Source organism: Triticum aestivum, chromosome 6A (genome assembly GCF_018294505.1).
Source record: "Triticum aestivum cultivar Chinese Spring chromosome 6A, IWGSC CS RefSeq v2.1, whole genome shotgun sequence".
Lineage (NCBI taxonomy): Eukaryota > Viridiplantae > Streptophyta > Magnoliopsida > Poales > Poaceae > Triticum > Triticum aestivum.
The window spans coordinates 534,362,203-534,387,884 of NC_057809.1; the positions used below are offsets into that span (position 1 = coordinate 534,362,203).

The window sequence follows — 25,682 nt, forward strand, 5'->3', positions numbered from 1 at the left end:
AGGGTGGTGAGGGACCAGCCCCTAAGTGGGCTGGTGCGCCTCCCACAAGGGCCCAAGGCGCCTAAGAGGTGGAAAGGGGGCAAACCCTAAGGGGGTATGGGCCTTAGGGCCCATCCTGGTGCGCCTCCCTCTCCCCTCCCCTCTTGGCCGCCTCCCCTTTCCCATCTAGGGCTGCCGCCCCCCTAGGGATGGTAACCCTAGAGGGGGCGCACCCTCCTCCCTCTCCCCTATATATAGTGAGGCCTGGGGCTGCCCATAACACGTGATCTGATCTCTGCCTGTTGGTGCAGCCCTCCCTCTCTTTCTCCTCATATCTCGCGGTGCTTGGCGAAGCCCTGCAGGATTGTCACGCTCCTCCATCACCACCACGCCGTTGTGCTGCTGCTGGATGGAGTCTTCCTCAACCTCTCCCTCTCTCCTTGCTGGATCAAGGCATGGGAGACGTCACCGGGTTGTACGTGTGTTGAACGCGGAGGTGCCGTCCGTTCGGCACTTGGTCATCGGTGATTTGGATCACGACGAGTACGACTCCATCAACCCCGTTCTCTTGAACGCTTCCGCTTAGCGATCTACAAGGGTATGTAGATGCACTCTCCTTCCCCTCGTTGCTGGTCTCTCCATAGATTGATCTTGGTGACATGTAGGAAAATTTTGAATTTATGCTACGTTCCCCAACAGTAGACATACCTTTGCATTCTTGCATATTGAACTTCTTGAATAAGTCCTTGGTGTACTTTGTTTGAGAGACAAATGTACCTTCCTTAGTTTGCTTGATTTGCAACCCGAGAAAGAATTTGAGTTCACTCATCATAGACATCTCAAACTTCTCTGACATTAGCTTTCCAAACTTTTCACTAAAGAGAGGGTTAGTTGAACCAAATATGATATCATCAACATAAATTTGGCATACAAATAGTTCTCCATTAACCCTTTTAGTAAAAAGAGTAGAATCAATTTTACCAATTTCAAAACCACTTGTAGTAAGGAACTTGGTCAAGCATTTATACCATGCTCTAGGAGCTTGTTTAAGACCATAAAGAGCTTTGTGAAGTTTGTAAACATGATTTGGTTTCTTAGGGTTGATAAAGCCGGGAGGTTGTTTGACATAAACTTCCTCCTCTATTTCACCATTTAGAAAAGCACTTTTAATGTCCATTTGGTACAAGGTGATATTATGGTGATTAGCATAGGCAAGTAAGATGCGAATGGACTCAAGTCTAGCAACGAGAGCATACGTCTCACCATAGTCCATACCTTTGACTTGTGTGTACCCTTGGGCAACGAGACGTGCTTTGTTGCGAACCACTTGTCCATCTTCATCTTGCTTGTTGCAAAACACCCATTTGGTACCAATGATGTTGTGGTTGTTGTCGGGCTTCTCGACCAATGTCCAAACTTGATTTCTCTCAAAATTATGTAGCTCTTCATGCATGGCATTTATCCAATCCGGATCTTCCAATGCTTCTTCAACCTTCATAGGTTCAATGCTAGAGATGAATGAATAGTTTTCACAAAAGTTATCTAAATGAGTTTTTGAGCGAGTGATTCTCCCGGTTTGTATATCATTGAGGATTTGCTCGACGGGATGATCTTTGGCAATTCTTGCTCGAACTCGTGAGAGCTTTTGCTTGGGTCTTTGTTGAACATCTTCTTCATCTTGTTCTTCTTCTTGGCCTTCTTCGTTGTTGACGTCATCGTTCTCTTGTCGTGGTGGAGAAGGAGGTTGTTGATGTTCATCTTGACGTACTTCCTCGTTTTCTTCATCTTGGTATGTCCCACTTGTGGATGCTTCCGTGTCGATTCTTGGTTCACCTTGTCGTGAAGTAGAAGCTTCCACTTGGACGGATGAAGTACTCTCCTTCACCTCCGTTGGACGAATTTTGCCAATGGACAAGTCTTGAATTGCTTCTGAAGGGTCTTTGTCTCCTACATCAATTGGCAATTGCTCTACTTGCGAGCCATTAGATTCATCAAACTTCACATCTACCGTCTCTTCAACCTTTCGGGTGAAGTTGTTGTAGACACGGTAAGTGTGAGAGTTTGAGCCATAACCAAGTAGAAAACCTTCATGAGATTTAGGAGCAAACTTTGAACGACGATGCTTATCAAGAATGTAGCACTTTGAGCTGAATACTCGAAAGTATCCAACTTGGGGTTTGTTACCGGTGAGAAGCTCGTATGCCGTCTTGCCGAGTAGCTTGTGAAGATATAAGCGATTTGTTGCGTGACAAGGTGTCTCAACCGCTTCTGCCCAAAAGTGCTTTGGCGTCTTGTATTCATCAAGCATCATTCTTGCCATTTCGATGAGCGTCCGGTTCTTCCTCTCAACAACTCCATTTTGTTGAGGTGTGTACGTAGCCGAGAACTCATGTGAAATCCCTTCTTCGTCAAGAAAGGTGTCCACATTTGCGTTCTTGAACTCCGTTCCGTTGTCACTCCCAACCCTCTTGATCTTCACATCAAACTGATTTTGGGCCTTCCTAGCAAAGTTTCTGAAGATCTTCTGGACCTGCGACTTGTCATTAAGAAAGAACACCCACGTAAATCTTGAAAAATCATCAACTATAACTAGACCAAAGGAATTTCCACCGAGACTCTTGTAGGCGTTGGGACCAAAAAGATCCATGTGAAGTAGCTCGAGTGGCCTCCTTGTGGTCATGATGTTCTTCACGGGATGTCTTCCTCCAACCTGTTTACCTGCTTGACAAGCACTGCAAAGTCTATCCTTATCAAATATGACATCGTTGACTCCAAGGATATGATTTCCTTTAATAAGCTTGTCAAGGTTTCTCATGCCAACGTGACCTAGTCGTCTATGCCACAACCAACCTTTTGAGGATTTAGCAACAAAGCAAGTTTTAGGTTGTGCCTTTTTGGAGAAATCGACAATGTAAAGATCACCTCTACGCATACCCGTAAAGACCATTTTATGATTGTCTCGACGAAATACTTGGCAATCTACCTCAGTAAATAGGACATTCAAACCGAAATCAGCAAGTCTAGATACTGAAAGTAAGTTGTAGCCAAGAGATTCAACAAGCATGACATTTTGAATGGAACTATCATGTGAGATGGCCACCTTACCAAGGCCAACCACTTTACCCTTTGAATTATCACCAAAGGTGACATATTTTCGAGGGCCGTCATTTTCAGCAAGCTCACGAAACATCTCTTCATCTCCGGTCATATGATCAGTACATCCACTATCAAGAACCCATTCCTTTCCTCCTGATTCATATCCCCGAAGATTTGCCATAAGACCAAAATGTCTCATTGCATTATCAAGATCGAAGTCACTATCATCATCATCATAATATTCATGTTCATCATGATCTTGTGACTCATCATTTCCTAGAGAGGGTAATTCATTAGATAAATGATCATCAAAGTGGTCACTTTTATGAATTCTTATAGCTTTGAATATGATATCATTAATGATTCCAACATCTCCTTTAGCATGCTTAAGATTGGTAAGTTCAAATAGACATTTACCAAAACTAGGATTACTAGAGTTCATCTTACTCAAGGTAATAGATTTATGGAGAATTTCATCCAAAGTTTTCAAGGAATGATCGGGAAATCGTTCCTCAAGAAATTTCCATATAGCATAGGCACAATTTTGAGTAGACAAACTAGCAATCAAATTTTTGGGCAATCCTCTAATGATGAGCTCAATAGTTCTAAGATTGCGAATCATGTCAATATCTTCATCTCGGGTAGGATGCAAAGGATCAATATGAGATGCACAAGGGCTAGCAATATACTTGTTCAAATGATATTGATTGAAGATTACAAGCATCTCATTTTTCTACTCATGAAAATACTCTCCATCAAGAATAGGCACTCTATGTCTAAGAATCCCTAGAGTAGAAACATCCATCTTCCTCCAATGGTGATTAAACCAAGGCAATGGAGACCAAAGCTCTAATACCACTTGTAGGATCTAGTAGTAGATGTGTCTAGAGGGGGGTGATTAGACACTTAATGCTAAAGTTGCAATTTTTAAGCTTTTTCGGTTTAAGTGGAGTTTAGGCACAATTTCAACACACACAATACATATCAAGCAAGCATGCAAAGAGTATATGAGCAGCGGAATGTAAAGCATGCAACTTGCAAGAATGTAAAGGGAAGGGTTTGGAGAGATCAAACGCAATTTGAGACACGGATGTTTTTCCCGTGGTTCGGATAGGTGGTGCTATCCTACATCCACGTTGATGGAGACTTCAACCCACAAAGGGTAACGGTTGCGAGAGTCCACACAGGGCTCCACCCACAAAGGATAATGGTTGCGCGAGTCCACATAGGGCTCCACCCACGAAGGGTCCACGAAGAAGCAACCACCCACAAAGGGTCCACGAAGAAGCAACCTTGTCTATCCCACCATGGCCATCGCCCACACAGGACTTGCCTCACTAGCGGTAGATCTTCACAAAGTAGGCGATCTCCTTGCCCTTACAAACTCCTTGGTTCAACTCCACAATCTTGTCGGAGGCTCCCAAGTGACACCTAGCCAATCTTGGAGACACCACTCTCCAAGAAGTAACAAATGGTGTGTAGGTAATGAACTCCTTGCTCTTGTGCTTCAAATGATAGTCTCCCCAACACTCAACTCTCTCTCATAGGATTTGGATTTGGTGGAAAGAAGATTTGAGTGGAAAGCAACTTGGGAAGGCTAGAGATCAAGATTCATATGGTAGGAATGGAATATCTTGATCTCAACACATGAGTAGGTGGTTCTCTCCCAGAATATATGAGTTGGAATGGTGTATGCGTTCTGATAGCTCTCTCTTCGAATGAAGAGGAGGTGGAGGGGTATATATAGCCTCCACACAAAATCCAACCGTTACACACAGTTTTCCAATCTCGGTGGGACCGAATCAACAAACTCGGTCGGACCGAAAATGTAAACCTAGTGACCGTTAGAGATTTCGGTGGGACCGACTGGATCAACTCGGTGGGACCGATGTGCTATGGTTAGGGTAAATCCAAAACTCGATTTGACCGATTACTCAAACTCGGTGGGACCGATTTGGGTAATAAGTGAGACTGAGATTTGGCCAAGCAAAACTCGGTGGAACCGATTGCATATCTCGGTGGGACCGAGAATATTGCAATGGGTAACAGAGAGTTTGCAAGCCCATCTCGGTGAGACCGAGATCCCATTGGTGAGACCGAACTGATTAGGGTTTGGAAGTGGCTTATGACAAGTGAAACTCGGTGGCGCCGGATAGGAAGAATCGGTAGGACCGAGTTTGGCTTAGGGTTTAGGTCATTTGTGGAAGTGGGAAAGTAGCTGAGGGTTTTGGAGCATATCACTAAGCACATGAAGCAAGAGGCTCATTAAGCAACACCTCATCCCTCCTTGATAGTATTGGCTTTTCCTAAAGACTAATTGTGATCTTGGATCACTAAATGTAAAATGATGAGTCTTGAGCTTGAAGCTTTAGCCAATCCTTTGTCCTTAGCATCTTGAAGGAGTTCCCACAACCTTTAGTCCATGCCACTCCATTGTTGAACTTATCTGAAACATGCTAGATCGAAATGTTAGTCCAACAAGAGATATGTTGTCATCAATTATCAAAACCACCTAGGGAGCACTTGTGCTTTCAAGTAATAATATAGTTAAAATAGAGCTATTGTCTTCGCTGTCATTTCATTTTCAATGTAGATAACTTGCAGAAGGGGTATACGGGGGAATCAAGTCCATTTGCATTGTGCATCAATCACATGGTATGTGCACTAAACTAGTTGGGTCCATTAGGCCTACCGTCGATGTGGCGCAGGTCCTCTCTCTCCTTCGCAACACGACAGGCGCCTGATGACCCACAAGTATAGGGGACCAATTGTAGCTCTTTTAGATAAGTAAGAGTGTCGAACCCAACGAGGGGCAGAAGGAAATGACATGTGGTTTTCAGCAAGGTAATGTCTGCAAGTGCTGAAATTGTAAGTAACAGAGTAGTTTGATAGTAAGGTAATTTGTAACGAGCAAGTAACGATAGTAGTAACAAAAGTGCATTAAGGTAACCCAATCCTTTTGAGGTAAAGGACATGTGACGCCCCCGATTCAATCATACACTAATCATACACGCAAACGTGTACGATCAAGATCGGAGACTCACGGGAAGATATCACAACACAACTCTACAAATAAAATAAGTCATACAAGCATCATATTACAAGCCAGGGGCCTCGAGGGCTCGAATACAAGAGCTCGATCATAGACGAGACAGCGGAAGCAACAATATCTGAGTACAGACATAAGTTAAACAAGTTTGCCTTAATAAGGCTAGCACAAATTGTGGTACAGATCGAAAGAGGCGCATGCCTCCTGCCTAGGATCCTCCTAAACTACTCCTGGTCATCGTCAGCGGGCTGCATGTAGTAGTAGGCACCTCCCGAGTAGTAGTAGTCGTCATCGACAGTGGCGTCTGGCTCCTGGGCTTCATCGTCTGGTTGTAGCAATCAGGTATAAAAAGGGGGAAAAGAGAGAGCAAAGCAATCGTGAGTACTCATCCGAAGTACTCGCAAGCAAGGAGCTACACTACATATGCATTGGTATCAAATGGAATAAGGGTATCATATGTGGACTGAACTGCAGAATGCCAGAATAAGAGGGGGATAGCTAGTCCTATCAAAGACTATGCTTCTGGCCACCTCCATCTTGCAGCATGTAGAAGAGAGCAGAAGGTAAGTTCACCAAGTAGCATCGCATGGCATACTCCTACCCGGTGTTCCTCCCCTCGTCGCCCCGTGGGAGAGCGATCACCGGTTGTATCTAGCACTTGGAAGGATGTATTTTATTAAGTATCCGGTTCTAGTTGTCATAAGGTCAAGGTACAACTCCAAGTCATCCTGTTACCGAAGATCACGATTATTCGAATAGAATAACTTCCCTATAGGGGTGCACCACATTTCCCAACACGCTCGATCCCCTTCGTCCGGACACACTTTCCTGGGTCATGCCCGGCCTCGAAAGATCAACACGTCGCAGCCCTACCTAAGCAGAATAGAGAGGTCAGCACGCCGGTCTAAATCCTATGGCGCAGGGGTCTGGGCCCATCGCCCATTGCACACCTGCACGTTGCATACGCGGCCGGAGAGCAGACCTAGCAACGTCTATTACAAAGTAAGTTGCGTTACACGGTCCAACCCGGCATGCGCCGCTCAGTCACTGACGACGAAGGCTTCGGCTGATACCACGACGTCGAGTGCCCATAACTGTTCCCGCATAGTTGGTTAGTGCGTATAGGCCAGTGGCCAGACTCAGATCAAATACCAAGATCTCGTAAGTGTGTTAATTGAAGTATCCGCGAATGCCGACCAGGGCCAGGCCCACCTCTGTCCTAGGTGGTCTCAACCTTCCCTGTCGCTTCACCTCAAAGTAACAGTCGGGGGCCATCGAGAACTCAGGCCCACCACTAACTGGATGGAGCCACCTGCCTCTCCAGCCCCCATCTCCGAACAGTATCATAAGTAATGTAACAGTATAAAGTATATATCATATGCCCGTGGTCACCTCCCAAAGTGATCACGACCCAGTAGTATTGCATGACAGACGGACAAGAGTGTAGGGCCACTGATGGGACACTAGTATCCTATACTAAGCATTTAGGATTGCAGGTAAAGGTAACAACAGTAGTAGCAAGGACAGGCTATGCATCAGGACAGGATAACGAAAAGCAGTAACATACTACACTACTCTAATGCAAGCAGTAGAGAGAAGAATAGGCGATATCTGGTGATCAAATGGGGGGGGCTTGCCTGGTTGCTCTAGCAAGAGAGAGGGGTCGTCAACACCGTAGTCGTACTGGGTAGCAGCGGCGTCGGTCTCCGTGTCTAGCGAGAGAAGAGGGGGGAAGAAACAATAAATATTAAGCAAACAGATGCATAGCAATGCATGACATGACAAAGCATGATGCTTGGTGTGCCCTAACGCGGTAGTAGGTGATACCGGCAAAGGGGGAAAACATCCGGGAAAGTATTCCCGGTGTTTTGCATTTTCGGACAAATGAACCGGAGGGGGAAAGTTGCAAGCTCAATAGGTTAGGGATGTGTGGTGGACGAACGGGTTGCGTATCCGGATTTGTCTCGTCGTTCTAAGCAACTTTCATGTACAAAGTTTTTCCATCCGAGCTACGGATTATTTTATATTAATTTTTAAAGATTTAATCCATTTTTAGAATTAACAGAATTAATTTAATTAGAAAATGCAATTATGACGTCAGCATGATGTCATGGTGATGTCAGCAGTTAACTAGTCAGTTGACCTAGTCAAACTGACATGTGGGTCCCATTGTCATTGACTGTTTAGGTTAATTAGGGTTTAGGTTAATTAGTTAGGCTTAATTAGTTGTTTAGCTTAAGTAAACAAAATTAATTAAGTTAATTAATTCTTTAGTTAATTAATTAATTATTAATTAACTAATTATTCTTTTTATTATTTATTCATTTTTATTTCTTTTTAATTCATTTTTTTTACGTTTTCATTTTAACAGGGGGCGGGCCCCACTTGTAAGTGGCCCAGGGGGCCAGCCGGGTCAACAGGTGCAAAGGGGGCGGGTGAATGGAGCCCCGGGGGCGCCGGGTCCGGGCTGCGCCGCGGGGCAGCAGCAGGTCGGCGGGGAGCGGCTGGGGTGAGTGGGCTCGTGGCCGACGAGGGCTCGTGAGCGCGTTGCGGCTGCAACAAAAGGGGAGGAGGCGGCTAGAGCCAGCAGGCCAGGGGAGGCGCCCGGGACAAGCTGCCAGCGGCAGCGGTGCAACACAGCAGCAACAGCCGCAGTTCGCAACAGGGGGCAGGGGGAAGAGGCACGACCGGGCGCTAGGCCTGGATGTGCGAGGGGCGCGCGACACACGCAACCGGGTGCGGACGGTGGCCAAGATGCGCGGACGGTGGCCAAGATGCGTGACGACGGGGCGGCAGGAGGATGCGGCCATGGCAGCAGGCAGGGTGAACAATGAGCAGCGGCAAGCGTAAAACGGCAACGACAGGTGGACGCGGGGGTTGAGGCCGGCCTGGGCGGTCGCGGGCAAGGGCCAGGGTGCACGGCAGGTCGCGGGGCTGCAGCGGCGAGGTAGTAGTGGGACGCGGCTCGGCAGCCAGGCAGCAACGGAGGGAGAGTGGTGGACGCGCGCGTGAGGCGCACAATGGGGGTTTTGGCGGAGCGCAAAGTGAGCGCACGCTCACCGCGAGCGCGGGTCCAGTGAGGTCAGCGACCTAAGGCGTCGGGGAGGGAAGGAGAGACAAGGGGAATCGAGGGATGTGGCTCACGTCGCGGCTGTAGGGTTAGGCAGCATGCTCGGGGAGGACAGATGGCGTCGGAGCAGCGGGAGGTGGGTTGACGACGACGGCTCATGCTGGGCGCTCCGATGATCGCAGCGGAAGGAGACGAAGGGGCTGCTTGGCGAGCGCGGTGTGGCGCGGGGAGTATGAGGGCGACCGGTGGTGAGGTGGCATCGCGAGGGGCGCCAGCGTGGTGCGGGGCGACGGGCGGCGGCAGCGGGGCCATCTGCCCCCGATCCAGATCCACTCGGGAGCGGGGAGGGGGAGTGGCGACGTGGGGGGGAGTGGGATCAGACAAGAGGAGTGAGGGGATGGGCGTCATGTAGGTTTGGGTGGGTGTGGGCCGGCTTGGGGTATTGGCCAGCTGGGCCCGAGGCCCAAAGGAAGTGGGGGTGGTTTTACTAATTTTGCTTTTTCTTATTTTTGTTGTTTTCTGCTTTTCTTTTTATATCTTTTCAAATCAAAACTAGTTTTTTAAAATACAAGAATTGCACCTAAAACCCTATTATAACTTAGGCTACTGTCACCTCTAGTTTGATAGGCAAATAAGTTAGTCTACAATTGTTTAATATTTTTAATGCATTTATATATCCATCTTAGCCATTGTTTTATCATCTAAGGGCACTTAAACACTTTACAAAAGGTTGGTTCAACCACCAAAACTAGTTTGTGATTATTTGCCACATGACAAACATTTTAGTTTTGATAATTGAAAACTTTTACCGATTGAGTTTATTTTAATTTTTTGAAATTTGAACGGGGTTTCGAACCGATGCGAGTTTATCAACAGTAGTCGCGGTGACCTGGCATCATCAACAGGGAATTACTATAGTTTAATTATCCGGGCATCACAATTCTCCTCCACTATAAGAAATCTCGTCCCGAGATTTTTAGAGGTGGAGTAAGGGGAAAATATTTGGTTACGTAATTCTAACGAATCCTCTCGGTCTTGGTTGCTCTTCTCGAAGGAGTCGAACCTCTCGTCGATGTCTTCATTTCTCTGCCTTAAGTCATCATGATGAAGTCGTCATCCTTTCTTCGGAACTCCATCATAGTTACGAAAGAATAGGGGGGTATTTCGGTAGAATGGATCTCTTCCAAGGTTGAATATCTGGATGATAACATCGGAGAAGGTGGCGGAAAGTAACTCTCGAATTGAAACTTAAGAAGGTATCGAGAGCACAGTAAGAAGGTGCAATAAGAAGTTTCAAGCGGATAGACAATCGTTCGTTGCCTGAAACAGAGTGAAAGGTGGGCAAAGCGTTGAAGAATGAATCTTGTGTCTGATACCAGAATAGACCACTACGAGGGTGGCCCGTGACTTACATACGGAGCCAGGCGGGAGGAATATCTTTGGCAACCTAGGTGTATAGGAGAGTCAGGTTTCGATCCTGTGGAATGGTGGGTTATGGGCCCACCATGTGGGTTAAAAGTAGGAGGAGCGGTGACATCTTGCACGATCATGTAAGCAAGGCATGTCAGAGGATAGTCTGTCAGTTATGTCGGCAACAACATCGATACCAAGGGCGAGGGACGAAGAGAACCATTTTCCTGCTCATTGAACGAGGCGGACCAATAGGCAAAGTTCTCGTCCATCGGCGGTTACCGGAAAGTCATCAACAGTAGAAACCAGGTCTCACTGACAGAGTTGTACACCGAGGTGTTTCCACAAGCAGTGAATTATTACTGCTTATATCATATAGATCACAAGAAACGTTAACCCAACAAATGGAAATGAAAATATGATTATCAGATTAAACAGAACAATGGAAAGGAAAATGTGTTTAAACACATATTTCAATGGTATATCCTTTGGAAGGACAAGCAGAGCAAGATATCCATGACATGATATAATGTAGAAAACTCTTTAGGTAAGGGGAGAGGAATTTGATGACAGTACCCATACAACAATGTTTTCGATAATTGATAAAGAAAAGATAGCATTGCGCTTTCAATGCTCTTGTTGATGTTTGAGTACCACAGTCATGCTTCGGGATAGCATTGACTTGGTTTTCAAGTAAAGGTCAAACCTTGGATACTCAAAGGATTCATCAGGAACAACTTATAGAATAAGTCAATTTTCTCATGGAAGAATGGTTGCTAAAAGGGAAACGGTAACAATAGGTCCTCCGGCCACGTGTGCTAGGCATGACATCACCTTACCGGGTGTTATAAAGACCAATGTTATGACTCTTAAAAAACGTTCCAACCATCATATCTGACCGAGATTCAAATCTGATTGGTGTCAGGATACCTCAGACTCAGGATGCCTGAGAAAGAAAAGGTGCAACGCAATTGACGAGATGACATTATAAGATTCTTGGGCAATGAACTATGGAAGCAAGTTCTGAAACAAGAGTTCATCATTAACCCAAGGAGAGGATGAGGGGGTGGCTGATGGACTCAGTGTCAATCCATCGAGATTTTCAAGAGATGGATCTCCCCAATTAGGTGAACAAGGAGATAACATTTGTCAAATCAAAATGATATAAAGATGTATGCTCGAGGAAAACATACACAGTTAAACATTGGTTCAAAGCAATAGGGTTGCTAGACGTTTTGAATTCACACATCATAGTTCATTTATCGGTATTCCGGTTAGGAACAACACGAGGACCAAGAAGGAATGGTGATGGTGATAAGTATTACTGGTATCAAGAATTCTCAAGAGGTGGTGAAATTCTCACGACATTCTTAACATAAAAGATGGTATTACTCCAAGGTAAAAAAGAATAATTGTTGGATAGCACGGATCTCTAGGTATAACACAAAACACGAACAAGTTTGTGTTGGAGGAAGGCAATAAGTGGTCGACGACAACACAAATCGTGAAGGGCAAGGATGGCATTTCTCATCAAGAATCCAATAGCTATCTTGGAAGAGCTCAGAATGTTGATGATGAACATCACACATTTGTCGAGAGATTTCAAGATGTAATCGATCGGTGATGACAACAAGTCCAATGAATGGTGAAGCGAAAGGTTATTGGAACCAAGGGTATGCCACAAAATCCTAACCAAGTTTGTTGTTCGAGGCGAAATGACATGATGAGGAAGATCGACGTGAGCTTAGCTCATCGTCGAAAATTGTGCTCCAGGAAGAAGGACCAGGTAGCACAGTTAAAATTTAGCACAATAATTATATAGCCGATCAGGCTAGGAATGAATTGAAGGATTATTAAACTCATAAGCAACAAAAATTACTTAGAGTTAATGAATCAGTCTACAGACTCGGTTCACATATCGGTGTTCTCGAGTGACTAATAGCTCAGAACCCGGGGGAAATCCGAAACCGATGAGAAGCAATACTACATGAAGACTCATAGGAAGCAACACAGTTCTTTGATATTCTCGAGATACTGGAGGGTATACTCGAAGGAAGGTCAATATAGAGGTTGTAGAGATGTATTGATCTGCAGAGGACAAGTAATATAACTTGTCGGAGAAATGGAATTTAAAGGAGAACATGGTCGGAACCATGATCGCAAAAGGCCGGATCCCAGATATAAGAACTTACACCGAGGGAATAATTAATTTAAGAGAAGCTTTAATGATAAGATCTACATCGTGCCCATGGGCATGAACACAAAGTTCAAGGTCGACTCCCACTTCTTCAATGCATAATCTTCCATTCACTTCTCATGTTTCAAAAATGACATTAGTTGCTGAAAGTTTTACCTGGTGTAATACTAGCTAAGTATGACCCGTGAAATCTTTCGGGTTCACACAGATTAGGGAAGGCGTTGGTTCAACCCATCGGGGCATCTTAGGAACATATACCACAAACTTCATAGTAAACATCACCAACTCGAGAGCAGAGCATGGTTGGCCAAAACAGAGGATACGATTTACCGAAGGCATTATGTATCAGGGAAGGAACTTCTAAAGAGATTGAATATGAAGGACGTTGTCGGATAAATTACAACAAAGGATCCGATGGTCTACAAGGAATCTCATGTGAGCATCGGTACCCAACCAGAGGGAGAAAGAATGCAAGGAGATCAGATTATAGAAACAACTGACTAACTCAAAGTTCAAATGCAAAGGAATTATGAATTCCAAGAAAAGGGATCAGAAGAAATGCTCTGATTAGGGATGGATAAGTTGAATAGCCTTAGGGGTACAATCAATGGCAAAATTTGATTGGTAGAGATCCAGATCATTTTAAAATGACATCTGAGCCAGAAGGATGAATTCTAGGATTCGACTGAGGAATGCGAGCATCCTCAACATATTGAATCAATAGACTCAAAATAATAAAGACAAGGGATGTCAATAAGATTACGTGACTTATGGGATTAACCATAATGCAAGCAAGCAAGAATTTCAAGAGCAATAGGCTGCTCAGGATTTTTGAAAGATCAAATGGTATTTAGAAGACTTTTGTGAAATAGATGAATCAACTAGGGATGAGCGGATACTCGGTAAGTGCGAGGAATTATCCATAGGGGCATTCAGGCGGCAAAGAACTGCAAGGCAGTAGGCACAAATTATTCTCAGAACAATAGAGAGAATTTCGGGGTATCTCGTAATAACAAGATCAACTGGGAACTAAGGTAAGAATGGCAAGTGCATGTAGTTATCTATAGGGGTTGACGGTGGAAGGGAATTGCAAACGCAATGAGCACAAGTTCTCGGGATAACTTCGGAGAGTATCTTCTGAATCTTCTGGTGCAGCAGACGATCATCTATAATAAGGGGCTCTCCGGAAGGAAGTACTTATGAGAACCTAGAGTTAGAGTTAGCAAAATCTTTTAACCCGAATAGAAGAGAGATCAGAGTCCCAACGTATAGACGAGGAATAAAAGATCCTACTACCACCCAATGGTGACGTGGGCCCGTTAGCCACACAACCATGTTGGTAAAAAGTTTCGCAATGACTAGACTCAACTTTGACCAAGGAGTTTGGAAGGGGGATTCCTACAGGAAGTCGGCTCTGATACCAACTTGTGATGCCCCCGATTCAATCATACACTAATCATACATGCAAACGTGTACGATCAAGATCAGGGACTCACGGGAAGATATCACAACACAACTCTACAAATAAAATAAGTCATACAAGCATCATATTACAAGCCAGGGGCCTCGAGAGCTCGAATACAAGAGCTCGATCATAGACGAGACAGTGGAAGCAACAATATCTGAGTACAGACATAAGTTAAACAAGTTTGCCTTAAGAAGGCTGGCACAAACTGTGGTACAGATCGAAAGAGGCGCAGGCCTCCTGCCTGGGATCCTCCTAAACTACTCCTGGTCATAGTCAGCGGGCTGCACGGACTAGTAGGCAACTCCCGAGTAGTAGTCGTCGTCATCGACAGTGGCGTCTGGCTCCTGGGCTTCATCGTCTGGTTGTAGCAATCGGGTATAGAAAGGGGGAAAAGAGGGAGCAAAGCAACCGTGAGTACTCATCCGAAGTACTCGCAAGTAAGGAGCTACACTACAATGCATTGGTATCAAATGGAATAAGGGTATCATATGTGGACTGAACTACAGAATGCCAGAATAAGACAGGGATAGCTAGTCCTATTAAAGACTACGCTTCTGGCCACCTCCATCTTGCAGCATGTAGAAGAGAGTAGATGGTAAGTTCACCATGTAGCATCATGTAGCATAATCCTAACCGATGATCCTCCCCTCGTCGCCCTGTGAGAGAGCGATCACCGGTTGTATCTGGCACTTGGAAGGATGTGTTTTATTAAGTATCCGGTTCTAGTTGTCATAAGTTCAAGGTACAACTCCAAGTCGTCCTGTTACCGAAGATCACGGCAATTAGAATAGATTAACTTCCCTGCAGGGGTGCACCGCATTTCCCAACACGCTCGATCCCCTTTGTCTGGACACACTTTCCTGGGTCATGCCCGGCCTCGGAAGGTCAACACGTCGCAGCCCTACCTAAGCACAATAGAGAGGTCAGCATGCCGGTCTAAATCCTATGGCGCAGGGGTCTGGGCCCATCGCCCATTGCACACCTGCACGTTGTGTACGCGGCCGGAGAGCAGACCTAGCAACCTCCATTACAAAGGAAGTTGCGTTACGCGGTCCAACCCGGCCCGCGCCGCTCAGTCGCTGACGTCACGAAGGCTTCGGCTGATACCACGACGTCGAGTGCCCATAACTGTTCCCGCGTAGTTGGTTAGTGCGTATAGGGCAGTGGCCAGACTCAGATCAAATACCAAGATCTTGTAAGGGTGTTAATTGAAGTATCCGCGAACGCCAACCAGGGCCAGACCCACCTCTCTCCTAGGTGGTCTCAACCTGCCCTGTCGCTCCGCCTCAAAGTAACAGTCGGGGGCCGTCGGGAACTCAGACCCACCACTACCTGGATGGAGCCACCTGCGCCTCCAGCCCCCATCTCCAAACAGTATCATAAGTAATGTAACAGTATAAAGTATATATCATATGCCCATGATCACCTCCCGAAGTGATCACGACCCAGTAGTATAGCATGGCAGACGGACAAGAGTGTAGGGCCACTGATGGAACACTAGCATCCTATACTAAGCATTTAGGATTGCGAGTAAAGGTAACAACAGTAGTAGCAAGGACAGGCTATGCATCAGGATAGGATAACGAAAAGCAGTAACATACTACACTACTCTAATGCAAGCAGTAGAGAGAAGAATAGGTGATATCTGATGATCAAATGGGGGGGGGGGGCTTGCCTGGTTGCTCTGGCAAGAGAGAGGGGTCGTCAACACCGTAGTCGTACTGGGTAGCAGCGACGTCGATCTCGGTGTCTAGCGAGAGAAGAGGGGGGAAGAAACAATAAATATTAAGCAAACAGATGCATAGTGATCCATGACATGACAAAGCGTGATGCTAGGTGTGCCCTAACGCGGTAGTAGGTGATACCGGCGAAGGGGGAAAACATCCGGAAAAGTATTCCCGGTGTTTCGCGTTTTCGGACAGATGAACCGGAGGGGGAAAGTTGCGAGTTCGATAGGTTAGGGATGTGTGGTGGATGAACAGGTTGCAAATCCGGATTCATCTCGTCGTTCTGAGCAACTTTCATGTACAAAGTTTTTCCATCCGACCTACGGATTATTTTATATTAATTTTTAAAGATTTAATCATTTTTTAGAATTAACAGAATTAATTTAATTAGAAAATGCAATTATGATGTCAGCATGATGTCAGGGTGATGTCAGCAGTCAACTAATCAGTTGACCTAGTCAAACTGACATGTGGGTCCCACTGTCATTGACTATTTAGGTTAATTAGGGTTTTGGTTAATTAGTTAGGCTTAATTAGTTATTTAGCTTAAGTAAAAAAAATTAATTAAGTTAACTAATTCTTTAGTTAATTAACTTATTAATTAATTAACTAATTATTTTTATTTTTATTATTTATTTATTTTTAATTCTTTTTAATTCATTTTTTACGTTTTCATTTTAACAGGGGCGGGCCCCACTCGTAAGTGGCCCACGGGGCCAGCCGGGTCAACAGGCGCAAAGGGGGCGGGCGGATGGAGCCCCGGGCGCGCCGGGTCCGGGTGGCGCCGCGGGGCAGCAGCAGGTCGGCGGGGAGCGGCTGGGGTGAGTGGGCTCGTGGCCGACGAGGGCTCGTGAGCGCGCAGCGGCAGCAGCAAAAGGGGGGGCGGCTAGAGCCAGCAGGCCAGGGGAGGCGCCCGGGACGAGCTGCCAGCGGCAGCGGTGCAACGCAGCAGCAACAGCCGCAGTTCACAACAGGGAGCATGGGGAAGAGGCGCGACCGGGCGCTAGGCCTGGATGTGCGAGGGGCGTGCGACACACGCAACCGGGCGCGGCGAGCGCGTTGCGAGGGCGCGTCCGGGTGCGGATGGTGGCCAAGATGCGCGCCGACGGGGCGGCAGGAGGACGCGGCCATGGCAGCAAGCAGGGTGAGCAATGAGCAGCGGCAAGCGCAAAACGGCAACGGCAGGTGGACGCGGGGGTTGAGGCCGGCCTGGGCGGTCGTGGGCAAGGGCCAGGGTGCACGGCAGGTCACGGGGCTGCAGCGGCGAGGTAGTAGTGGGACGCGGCTCGGCAGCCAGGCAGCGACGGAGGGAGAGTGGTGGACGTGCGCGTGAGGTGCACAGCGGGGGTTTTGGCGGAGCGCAAAGTGAGCGCGGTGAGTGCACGCTCACCGCTAGCGCGGGTCCAGCGAGGTCGGCGACCTAAGGCGTCGGGGAGGGAAGGAGAGACAAGGGGAATCGATGGATGTGGCTCACGTCTCGGCTGTAGGGTTAGGCAGCATGCTTGGGGAGGACAGATGGCGTCGGAGCAGCAGGAGGTGGGTTGACGACGACGGCTCGTGCTGGGCGCTCCGATGACCGTAGCGGAAGGAGACGAAGGGGCTGCTTGACGAGCGCGGTGTGGCGCGGGGAGGATGATGGCGACCGGTGGTGAGGTGGCATCACGAGGGGCGCCGGCGTGGTGCGGGGCGTCAGGCGGCGGCAGCGGGGCCATCTGCCCCCGATCCAGATCCACTCGGGAGCGGGGAGGGGGAGTGCGACGTGGGGGGGAGTGGGATCAAACGGGATGAGTGGGAGGATGGGGGTCATGTAGGTTTGGGTGGGTGTGGGCCGGCCTGGGTATTGGCCAGCTGGGCCGGCCAGTTAGCCGAGTCCCAAAGGGAGTGGGGGTGGTTTTACTAATTTTGCATTTTTTTTGTTGTTTTCTGCTTTTCTTTTTATTTCTTTTCAAATCAAAACTAGTTTTTTAAAATACAAGAATTGCACCTAAAACCCTATTATAATTTAGGCTACTGTCACCTCTAGTTTGATAGGCAAATAAGTTAGTCTACAGTTGTTTAATATTTTGAATGCATTTATATATCTGTCTTAGCCATTGTTTGATCATCTAAGGGCACTTAAACACTTTATAAAAGGTTGGTTCAACCACCAAAACTAGTTTGTGATTATTTGCCACATGACGAACATTTTAGTTTTGATAATTGAAAACTTTTACCGATTGAGTTTATTTTATTTTTTTGAAATTTGAACTGGGTTTCGAACCGATGCGAGTTTATCAATAGTAGTCGCGTGACCTGGCATCATCAATAGGGAATTACTGTAGCTTAATTATCCGGGCGTCACAAGACAGGCCAAAACGGTCGCTTATGATAAGCAAAGCATTTTTGAGGGTACACGGGATTTTCATCTAGTCACTTTCATCATGTTGGCTTAATTCATGTTCAGTACTTTGATAATTTGATATGTGGATGGACCGGTGGTTAGGTGTTGTTCTTGCTTGAACAAACTTCCTACTTATGATTAACCCTCCCGCAAGCATCGCAACTACGAGAAAAGTATTAAGAATAAATTCTAACCATAGCATTAAACTTTTGGATCCAATCGATCCCTTACGGAATAGCGCATAAACTGGGTTTAAGCTTCTGTCACTCTCACAACCGATCATCTAATTGCTACTCCACAATGCGTTCCCTTATGCCCAAATATGGTGAAGTGTCATGTAGTTGACGTTCACATGACACCACTAAGGGAATCACAACATACATACTATCAAAATATCGAACACATATCAAGTTCACATGATTTCTCCCGTGACCTCAAGAACAAAAGTAACTACTCACAAATGGTAAGCATGCTCAAGATCAGAGGGGTATTAAATAGCATATTGGATCTGAACATATAATCTTCCACCAAATGAACCATATAGTAATCAACACTACTAGCCACCCACAAGCACCAATCTATAGTTCCGATAACATGATTGAACACAAGAGATGAACTAGGGTTTGAGAGGAGATGGCGATGTTGAAGATGTTGATGGAGACTGCCCTCCCCAAGATGGGAGAGTTGTTGGTGATGATGATGACGATGATTTCCCCCTCCAAGAGGGAAGTTCCCCCGGCAGAATCGCTCCGCCGAAGGGCAAAAGTGCCCATGCCCAAGTTCTGCCTCGAGACGGCGACTCTCCATCCCGAAAGTCGTCTCCTGATTTTTTCTAGGTCAAAATGACTTATATACTAGAAGATGGGCACCGGAGGTGGGCTTGGGTGAGCACAACCCACCAGGGCACGCCTGGGCTCCCTAGCGCGCCTAGGTGGGTTGTGCCCACCTGGTGGGCCCCCTCTGGTAGTTATTTGCTCCAATATTCTTCATATATTTGATAAAAAATCTCCGTGAAGTTTCAACTTGTTTGGAGTTGTGCAGAATAGGTGGCCTGACGTAGCTTTTCCAGGTCCGGATTTCCAGCTGCCGGAATTCTCCCTCTTTGTGTATACCTTGCATATTATGAGAGAAAATGCATTAGAATTACTCCAAAAATCATTATTGTGGATAAAAACATCTTAAATAACAGTAAGAAAACATGATGCAAAATGGACGTATCAACTCCCCCAAGCTTAGACCTCGCTTGTCCTCAAGCGAAAACCGAAATTGAAAAACATGTCCACATGCTTAGAGAGAGAGAGAGAGGTGTCGATAAAAACAAAATACGGACATAGAAGCATCATGTTTATTATTATAATAGCAACAAACTTAAACATAAAACTTTTATCATAGACTTCTCATGAACAAGTGACAATTCATCACACTATTGAAGTATAAAGCAAAAACTCTATTAGAAACCAACAAACTATGTTCTCAGTCAACTTTGCAACTACAATTCATCATCTTTTCACGAAGGGTCATGTATTGGAGCCTTTAGGCAAGTCCACATACTCAACCATCATATAGTCTTCTATGATTGCTAACACTCACCGCATACACATGAGCAAAATGTTTCAACCGGACACATAGAAAGATAGGGGCTTGTAGTTTCGCCTCCCAACATATTCACCTCAAGGGTGATGTCAACAATAATGATTCATGCTATCTATATTCAACTGGACATATGTGCCTAGATCTTTTCTCACCATATGATGCTTGCCAAAGAAGAAAAATAAATAGGAATAGAAGGAAAACTTTGACTCTTTGCATAAAAGTAAATACATAAAAGTAAAAGATAGGCCCTTCGTAGAGGGAAGCAGAGGTTGCCATGCGCTTATTTGTTTGTATGCTCAAACCCTTAGTGCAAAAGAACGTCACGTTGCATTGCCCCTTGTGATAGCGACCTTTATTATGAAGTCTGTCAATTTTATTCTTCACCATCACAAGTTCGTGCAACACTCAATTTTCTCTTACACTAAATGATCTCACACTTTTAGAAGCAATTTTATTGCATTTTTGCACCTATGACAACTTACTTGAGGGATCTTGCTCAATTCCTAGGTAGGTATGGTGGACACTTGAAAATAAGATTTGGGTTTAAAGGTTTTTGGATGCACAAGTAGTATCTCTACTTAGTGCGGAATTTTTGGCTAGAAAAGATAGGGGCAAGCACCACATGTTAAAGGATCCATGACAATATTACTTCTGTGTGAATATAAACAAACATAAACCATTAAGTTGTCTTCCTTGTCCAACGTTAACAATTTTGGCATATAATATTTTGTTGAGGATAGTATATTTCTATGTGAATCTTCTCTTCCCTTATTAATTCTTTCATGAGTTGCATCATTGACTAATTCTATATTTATCAATTTCTAATAAAATTTCCTACTTATACTTTTCCTTATGTGGTGTCATCACCTACCATAAGATTAGCATATGATCTTTTTCATTTATTTCCTTTCTTTCATTTATTTCCTTTCTTTCAATCGCAACATGAAAATAAAGAAAGCAAAAACTCAAACTAAACTTTATTATATATCTCGCACATGATTACAAGGATAGATCACTAAGCAAACTCTTGAAAAGAAAGGATCGAACTAAACTTCTATTCATCTAAAGTGAAAGATCGAACTAAAATAAGTAAAGGCAAAAAGATAGTGGGATGATACGATACCGAGGCACCTCCCCCAAGCTTGGCGGAAGCCAAGGGGAGTGCCCATACCCGATACTCAATTCTCTTTTGGTGGTGAAGAACAGGATGGTGGTGATGACAATGGTACCTTCAACTTTTTCATATTATAGTTGAGGAGAGCAACTTCCTCTTTTAAATCGTTGACTTCCAGCTCCAGTTTCAAGATCTTGTCACATAAATCCCCTTTGCTTTTCTGCCGAAAACGAAAAAGAATAGATCAGTTTTAGATCAGTTAGCTCTCTTAGGGAGAATTGACTTCTTGAACTCCATGTGCATATCCCCAGGTTGAGGTAGAGGGACATCCTCCTCCTCCGAGCTTGAATCATAAATCCTCATCAAGTGAGCATCCTCCTCGTCATTCATAGTTCGACCATAAGGAGATAGGTCCCCATAGGTCTTTGGGTCAGCAATGTGATGTGAGAGGTAGCTCTCTCCGTCAGAGTCTTGGGACGACATATTTTCAGAACTGCGCAGAAAACAGTGATGTCGCTTGAAGCTACGTCGGTATTTCCCCAAAGAGGAAGGGATGATGTAGCACAGCGGCGCTAGGTATTTCCCTCATATATGAAACCAAGGTTATCGAACCAGTAGGAGAACCAAACAACACAACGTAAACAACCCCTGCACACAAATAACAAATCCTCACAACCCGACGTGTTAAAGGGGTTGTCAATCCCTTTTGGGTAACGGTGCCAGAAATTGGTGCATGACGGGAAAAAGTTGTAATAGATTGAATAAATAGATCGCAAATAATAAAGTACAGCAAAGTATTTTGGGTTTTTGGATTAATAGATCTGAAAATAAAAGAAAATAAAAGTAGATCGCAAAGACAAATAATATGAGAAAGAGACCCGGGGGGCGGAGGTTTCACTAGTGGCTTCTCTCGAGAAAAATAGCAAACGGTGGATGAAAAAAATACTGTTGGGCAATTGATAGAACTTCAAAAACTCATGACGATATCCAGGAAATGATCATTATATAGGCATCACGTCCAAGATTAGTAGACCGACTCCTGCGTGCATATACTACTATTACTCCACACATCGACCGCTATCCAGCATGCATCTAGTGTATTAAGTTCATGGAGAAATGGAGTAATGCAATAATAACGATGACATGATGTAGACACGATCTATCTATGTAGAGATAGATGCCATCGTTTTATCCTTAGTAGCAATGATACATACGTGTCGGTTCCCCTTCTGTCACTGGGATCAAGCACAGTAAGATGAAACCCACTACAAAGCACCTCTTCCCATTGCAAGATAAATAGATCAAGTTAGCCAAACAAAACCCAAATATCGGAGAAGAAATACGAGGCTATAAGCAATCATGCATAAAAGAGATCAAAGAAACTCAAAGACTTTCATGGATATAAAAAAGATAGATCTGATCATAAACTCAAAGTTCATCGATCCCAACAAACACACACAAAAAGAGTTACATCATATGGATCTCCAAGAGACCATTGTATTGAGAATCAAGAGAGAGAGATGAAACCATCTAGATACTAACTACGGACCCGAAGTGAAGGAAATATGCCCTAGAGACAATAATAAAGTTGTTATTTATATTTCCTTATATCATGATAAATGTTTATTATTCATGCTAGAATTGTATTAACCGGAAACTTAGTACATGTGAGAATACATAGACAAATAGAGTGTCCCTAGTTTGCCTCTACTTGACTAGCTCGTTAATCAAAGATGGTTAAGTTTCCTAGCCATGCACATGTGTTGTCATTTGATGAACGAGATCACATCATTAGAGAATGATGTGGTGGACAAGACCCATCCGTTCGGTTAGCACTATGATCGTTTAGTTTATTGCTATTGCTTTCTTCATGACTTATACATGTTCCTATGACTATGAGATTATGCAACTCCCGAATACTGGAGGAACACCTTGTGTGCTTTCAAATGTAACAACGTAACTGGGTGATTATAAAGATGCTCTACACATGTCTCTGATGGTGTTTTTTGAGTTGGCATAGATCGAGATTAGGATTAGTCACTTCATGTTTCGGAGAGGTATCTCTAGGCCCTCTGGGCAATGCTCATCACTATAAGCCTTGCAAGCAAAGTGACTAATGAGTTAGTTGCGGGGTGATGCATTACAGAACGAGTAAAGAGACTTGATGGTAACGAGATTGAACTAGGTATGATGATACCGATGATCAAATCTCGGGCAAGTAACATACCAATGACAAAGGGAACAACGTATGTTGTTGTGCGGTTTGACCGATAAAGATCTTCGTAGAATATGTAGGAACCAATATGAGCATCCATGTTCCGCTGTTGGCTATTGACAGGATAAGTGTCTTGATCATGTCTACATAGTTCTCAAACCCGTAGGGTCCGCACGCTTAACGTTCGATGAAGATTGGTATTATGAGTTTATGTGATTTGATGAACCGAAGGTTGTTCAGAGTCCTGGATGAGATCACAGACATGACGAGGAGTCTCGAAATGGTCGAGACATAAAGACTGATATATTGGACCATGTTGTTTGGACACCAGAAGTGTTCCGGAGAGTTTTCTGATAAAACCGAGTGCTGCAGGGTTATCGGACCCCCCCGAAAGTTAATGGGCCACCATGGGCCTTAGAGGAGAGAGGGTCGGCCAGGAGGTGGTGCGCCCCCCAGTCCTAATTGGACAAGGGGTGGGGGTGGCAACCCCCTCCTTCCTTCTCTCCCCTTCCTCCTTCCTTCCCCTCCAAGTTGGACTAGGAAAGGGGGGAACCTACTCCTAGTAGGAGTAGGATCCCACCTTGGGGCGCGCCCCTTGAGGCCTCCCGGTGCCCTCCTCCCCTCCTTTATATACGGGGGAGGGGGCACGCCATAGACACACAAGTTGATTTCTTAGCCGTGTGCGGTGCCCCCCTCCATAGTTTTCCACCTCAGTCATATTGTCGTAGTGCTTAGGCGAAGCCCTAGGTCGGTAACTTCATCATCACCATCAGCATGCCATTGTGCTGATGACACTCTCCCTCGGCCTTAGCTGGATCTAGAGTTCAAGGGACGTCACCCAGCTGAACGTGTGTAGATCGCGGAGGTGCTGCACGTTCGGTACTTGATCGGTTGGATCGCAAAGACGTTCGACTACATCAACTGCGTCACTAAACGCTTCCACTTTCGGTCTATGACGGTACGTAGACACACTCTCCCCTCTCGTTGCTATGCTTCTCCTAGATATATCTTGTGTGATTGTACGATTTTTTTTGAAATACTACGTTCCCCAACAGTGGCATCCGAGCCAGGTCTATGCGTAGGTGTTATATGCACAAGTAGAACACAAAGAGTTATGGGCGATAATAGTCATACTGCTTACCAGCATGTCATACTTTGATTCGGCAGTATTGTTGGATGAAGCGGCCCAGACCGTCATTACATGACCGCGTTCATGAGACTGGTTCTACCGACGTGCTTCGCACACTGGTGGCTAGTGGGTGTCTGTTTTCCAACTTTAGTTGAATTGAGTGTGACTACGCCCAGTCCTTGTTGAAGGTTAAAACATCACACTTGACGAAAAATCGTTGTGGTTTTGATGCGTAGGTAAGAACGGTTCTTGCTAAACCATGATATTACCCTAGCATATGCAGATATGGCCTCGGAACACTGAGACCGAAAGGTCGAACGTGAATCATATAGTAGATATGATCAACATAGTGATGTTCACCATTGAAAACTTCTCCATCTCGCGTGATGATCAGACATGGTTTAGTTGATATGGATCACGTGATCATTTAGATGACAAGAGGGATGTCTATCTAAGTGGGAGTTGTTAAGTAATATGATTAATTTAACTTTAATTTATCATGAACTTAGTACCTGATAGTATTTTGCATGTCTATGTTATTGTAGATAAATGGCCCGTGCTACTGTTCCTTTGAATTTTAATGCGTTCCTAGAGAAAGCTAAGTTGAAAGATGATGGTAGAAATTACACGGACTGGGTCCATAACTTGAGGATTATCCTCATTGCTGCATAGAAGAATCATGTCCTAGAAGCACCGCTAGGTGCAAAGCCCGATGTAGGAGCAAGCCCAGATGTTATGAACGTCTGGCAGAGCAAAGTTGATGACTACTTGATAGTTCAGTGCGCCTTGCTTTACGGCTTAGAATCAGGACTTCAACGACGTTTTGAACGTCATGGAGCATATGAGATGTTCCAGGAGTTGAAGTTAATATTTCAAGCAAATGCTCATGTTGAGAGATATGAAGTCTCCAATAAGTTCTACAGCTGTAAGATGGAGGAGAATAGTTTTGTCAGTGAGCATATACTCAGAATGTGTGGGTACCACAACCACTTGACTTAACTAGGAGTTAATCTTCCTGATGATAGTGTCATTGACAGAGTTCTTCAATCACTGCCACCAAGCTACAAAAGCTTCATGATGAACTATAATATGCAAGGGATGGATAAGACAATTCCCGAGCTCTTCGCGATGCTAAAAGCCACGGAGGTAGAAATCAAGAACGAGCATCAAGTGTTGATGGTCAACAAGACCACTAGTTTCAATAAGTAGGGCAAAGGGAAGAAGGGGAACTTCAAGAAGAACGACAAGCAAGTTG

The 25,682-nt window shown here is 45.1% G+C and overlaps 1 protein-coding gene across 1 annotated transcript; it reads right to left on the bottom strand.

The window, feature by feature from the left end:
* Positions 1 to 14,315: 14,315 nt before the first annotated feature.
* On the bottom strand, positions 14,316 to 17,763 carry LOC123130944 (uncharacterized). Its single transcript, XM_044550733.1, has 3 exons — positions 17,471 to 17,763; positions 15,945 to 16,019; positions 14,316 to 14,627 (listed from the first exon to the last, which is right to left on the bottom strand). Exons 1-3 carry the CDS (start codon positions 17,706 to 17,708, stop codon positions 14,560 to 14,562), a joined length of 381 nt encoding a protein of 126 aa, XP_044406668.1. The 5' UTR covers positions 17,709 to 17,763; the 3' UTR covers positions 14,316 to 14,559.
* Between the last annotated feature and the right edge of the window lie 7,919 nt (positions 17,764 to 25,682).

Excerpts from the sequence above, each read along its gene's own strand:
- LOC123130944 (XM_044550733.1), bottom strand. The coding sequence starts at position 17,708 with ATGGCCCCGCTGCCGCCGCCTGACGCCCCGCACCACGCCGGCGCCCCT. Across the intron at positions 16,020-17,470 it reads CCTAACCCTACAGCCGAGAC|ACACCGAGATCGACGTCGCT; the intron begins GTGAGCCACATC and ends TTCTCTCGCTAG. Across the intron at positions 14,628-15,944 it reads TCTCTTGCCAGAGCAACCAG|ACGATGAAGCCCAGGAGCCA; the intron begins GCAAGCCCCCCC and ends TGCTACAACCAG.